At 45.6% G+C, this 2,253-nt stretch overlaps 1 protein-coding gene across 1 annotated transcript in view; it reads right to left on the bottom strand.

The window, feature by feature from the left end:
- LOC119300081 (GTP-binding protein SAR1A) overlaps nt 1-990 on the bottom strand; it is a 3,449-nt gene extending 2,459 nt beyond the window's left edge. Inside the window, exon 1 of the mRNA XM_037577151.1 lies at nt 739-990. Within this exon, the coding sequence (XP_037433048.1) occupies nt 739-867 (129 nt within the window). The 5' untranslated portion in view covers nt 868-990. The remainder of the gene's footprint in view (nt 1-738) is intronic.
- Between the last annotated feature and the right edge of the window lie 1,263 nt (nt 991-2,253).

Raw genomic sequence — 2,253 nt, 5'->3', positions numbered from 1 at the left:
AAATCTAAACTCTCTGAAAAAGCATTTGCAGCAGATCTGACTTGCATGCCCCTGAATTACATGGTAGCTAGTACCCAGGACGGCCGGTCCTTTTCTAAGAAAAAAGGCATGGTAGCATTGAAGAAATCAACATGGAATCTTTTTACGCACGGATTACTGGAAGAAGCAAAATCTTATAAGGTGCTATATGGGAGTTTTCCAGATCTGGCAAGCAATCCAGTGCTCAAAGAAAGAACGCAGCTCGGCTACCAAAATGAAATCTGTCCACTACTATCCTCGACAGGAAACAAAGACTCAGGGTGCTAATCCACCAACTACTCCCAAATTGGGAACCCCTTTTACCACATACGATCGAAGCCACCCGAATCTAAAGAATATGGAATTTTTTTGGCAACGCACCGTGAAAATTCCACGGTTCGTTTGAAAATGGTCTATAAAGAAAATCCCCAAGAACTCTCACCGCTAAGATGAACATCTACTGGCACAGATGTCTCCAAATCTAAAATCCGAATAGAATCAAAATACTTCATTTAAAAATACAGATACTATGCGTGAACATATATATTAGGGGAAGGGATCAATCAATTACTCCTAAAACCACACGGATCATCCCGATCCAAGAACTATCACAATTCCTCCAACCTCGTCAAACTACCAAACCTTATTGCAGGAAAAACGACTAATCCATCATATAAGGAACATAAGTAATAAGGAAAGGGCGGAAGTTCTTTTCCCTACCTCGTCCTTGAGCATGTGGAGGAGCGTGGTCTTGCCGGCGTTGTCGAGGCCGAGGAAGAGGATCTTGGCCTCCTTCTGCCAGAGTCCGAGCGACGCGAGCACCCCGTAGAACCAGTCCACAAGGAACATCTTCGGTCGCCGGCCGCCGTCGGTGGCCTCCCTCTCTGTCGCCGGAGCCGGAGGGGGGGCGCCTGTTAACGGATCTCGACGCGCACCCGCAGAAGGAAGGGATCGACTGGTGACGTGGCGGCCACCGCGCCGCTGAGACGGGGATTAATAGGAGGAGATGCGTTAGAATGACACCTGGGACAGCGCGGTGTGGGGCCCGGGGGTCAGAGGAGTAGGTGGGAGTTGGGTGGTTTGGAGAAAGACCGTGGGCCAGCAACTCGCGGGTTCCTTTTGTTTTTAGCAAGGAAAGCACCCAGGTTTTTTCTTTGGGGATTCCATATGCAACGTGTAACCCTTAGGTCAGGCCAACTCCACCGCATGACCCTAAATCTATACTCATTTTGTCCGGATTTTGTCCGTATGGGGTAGAAATAGGGAGAACAAACGGCGGACAGAGGCCGCACAAACTCGCTGCACGCAGTGCTACTACCCCATTTTCACCCCATACGTCGTGGGCGTGGGTGCACATGGTGGGCCAGGTACAGAAAAGGAGAGAGTGACATGTGGGGTCGAGACGGACACAGGCGAACGACGAGGACGCAAAGGCGTCCGCTTTCTGTCCGCTTTGGCCCCAAACCCAGAGCAACTTTGGTCTGGAAATGGGGCAAAAGCGGACACGGACCGGACAAAACGTCTGTATGCTCCCATGCGTTGGGTCGTTTGATTTATTCGTTTTATCTCAAACGGACACAAACGGACCATTTAGGGTAGAAATGGGTCACGCCGTGAAGTTGGCCTCAAAAGTTACGACATGTATTTTCTGAAGTTTGAATTGAATTTTCTTCAAAGATAATTGATTTTTTTGCGGGTAAAGATAATTGATATTTTAGTCTTACTAGTTAATTGTCCGTGCGTTGCAACGGATCAAATATTCTAGTATTTTAACCCGTGATCTACCGGTATATATTGATGTGATTCTGTAAATAAATGTTTACCAAATCATGTTCATGATTTACATGCCCATATTTTAGGATTTTATTTTGTAATCACTTATTATCTTACCAAAGATAACATAATTTTATTCGGTAAATCAATAAAGATGGGCAATTAAGGCGGGTTTCAAGGAATGATATGCTTATAGTGAAAAAAAGGTTGAATGAAGCACTCCGTTTGACAGAAAATTTGAGAGGGGCGACGCTGCTGCTCCTGGTTGTTGCTAGTGATCTTTACGAAAGAGAGATTGGGAATGCGTTTTATCATATGCACATCCATGTACAGTTATTGACGGATTGCTCTTTGATTTAATATTTTAATTTTTCTTCAATAGGCTAATGAGTGCATGCTTCTGTTTGCATCAATTCGAGATAATAGTTGTGGCATGCAGCAATCAAGAGAACAAGGTCAAGC

Source organism: Triticum dicoccoides, chromosome 5A (assembly GCF_002162155.2).
Source record: "Triticum dicoccoides isolate Atlit2015 ecotype Zavitan chromosome 5A, WEW_v2.0, whole genome shotgun sequence".
Taxonomy (NCBI): domain Eukaryota; kingdom Viridiplantae; phylum Streptophyta; class Magnoliopsida; order Poales; family Poaceae; genus Triticum; species Triticum dicoccoides.
The sequence above is the reverse complement of the archived record's forward strand: the minus strand, read 5'-3'. Positions and strand labels throughout refer to the sequence as shown.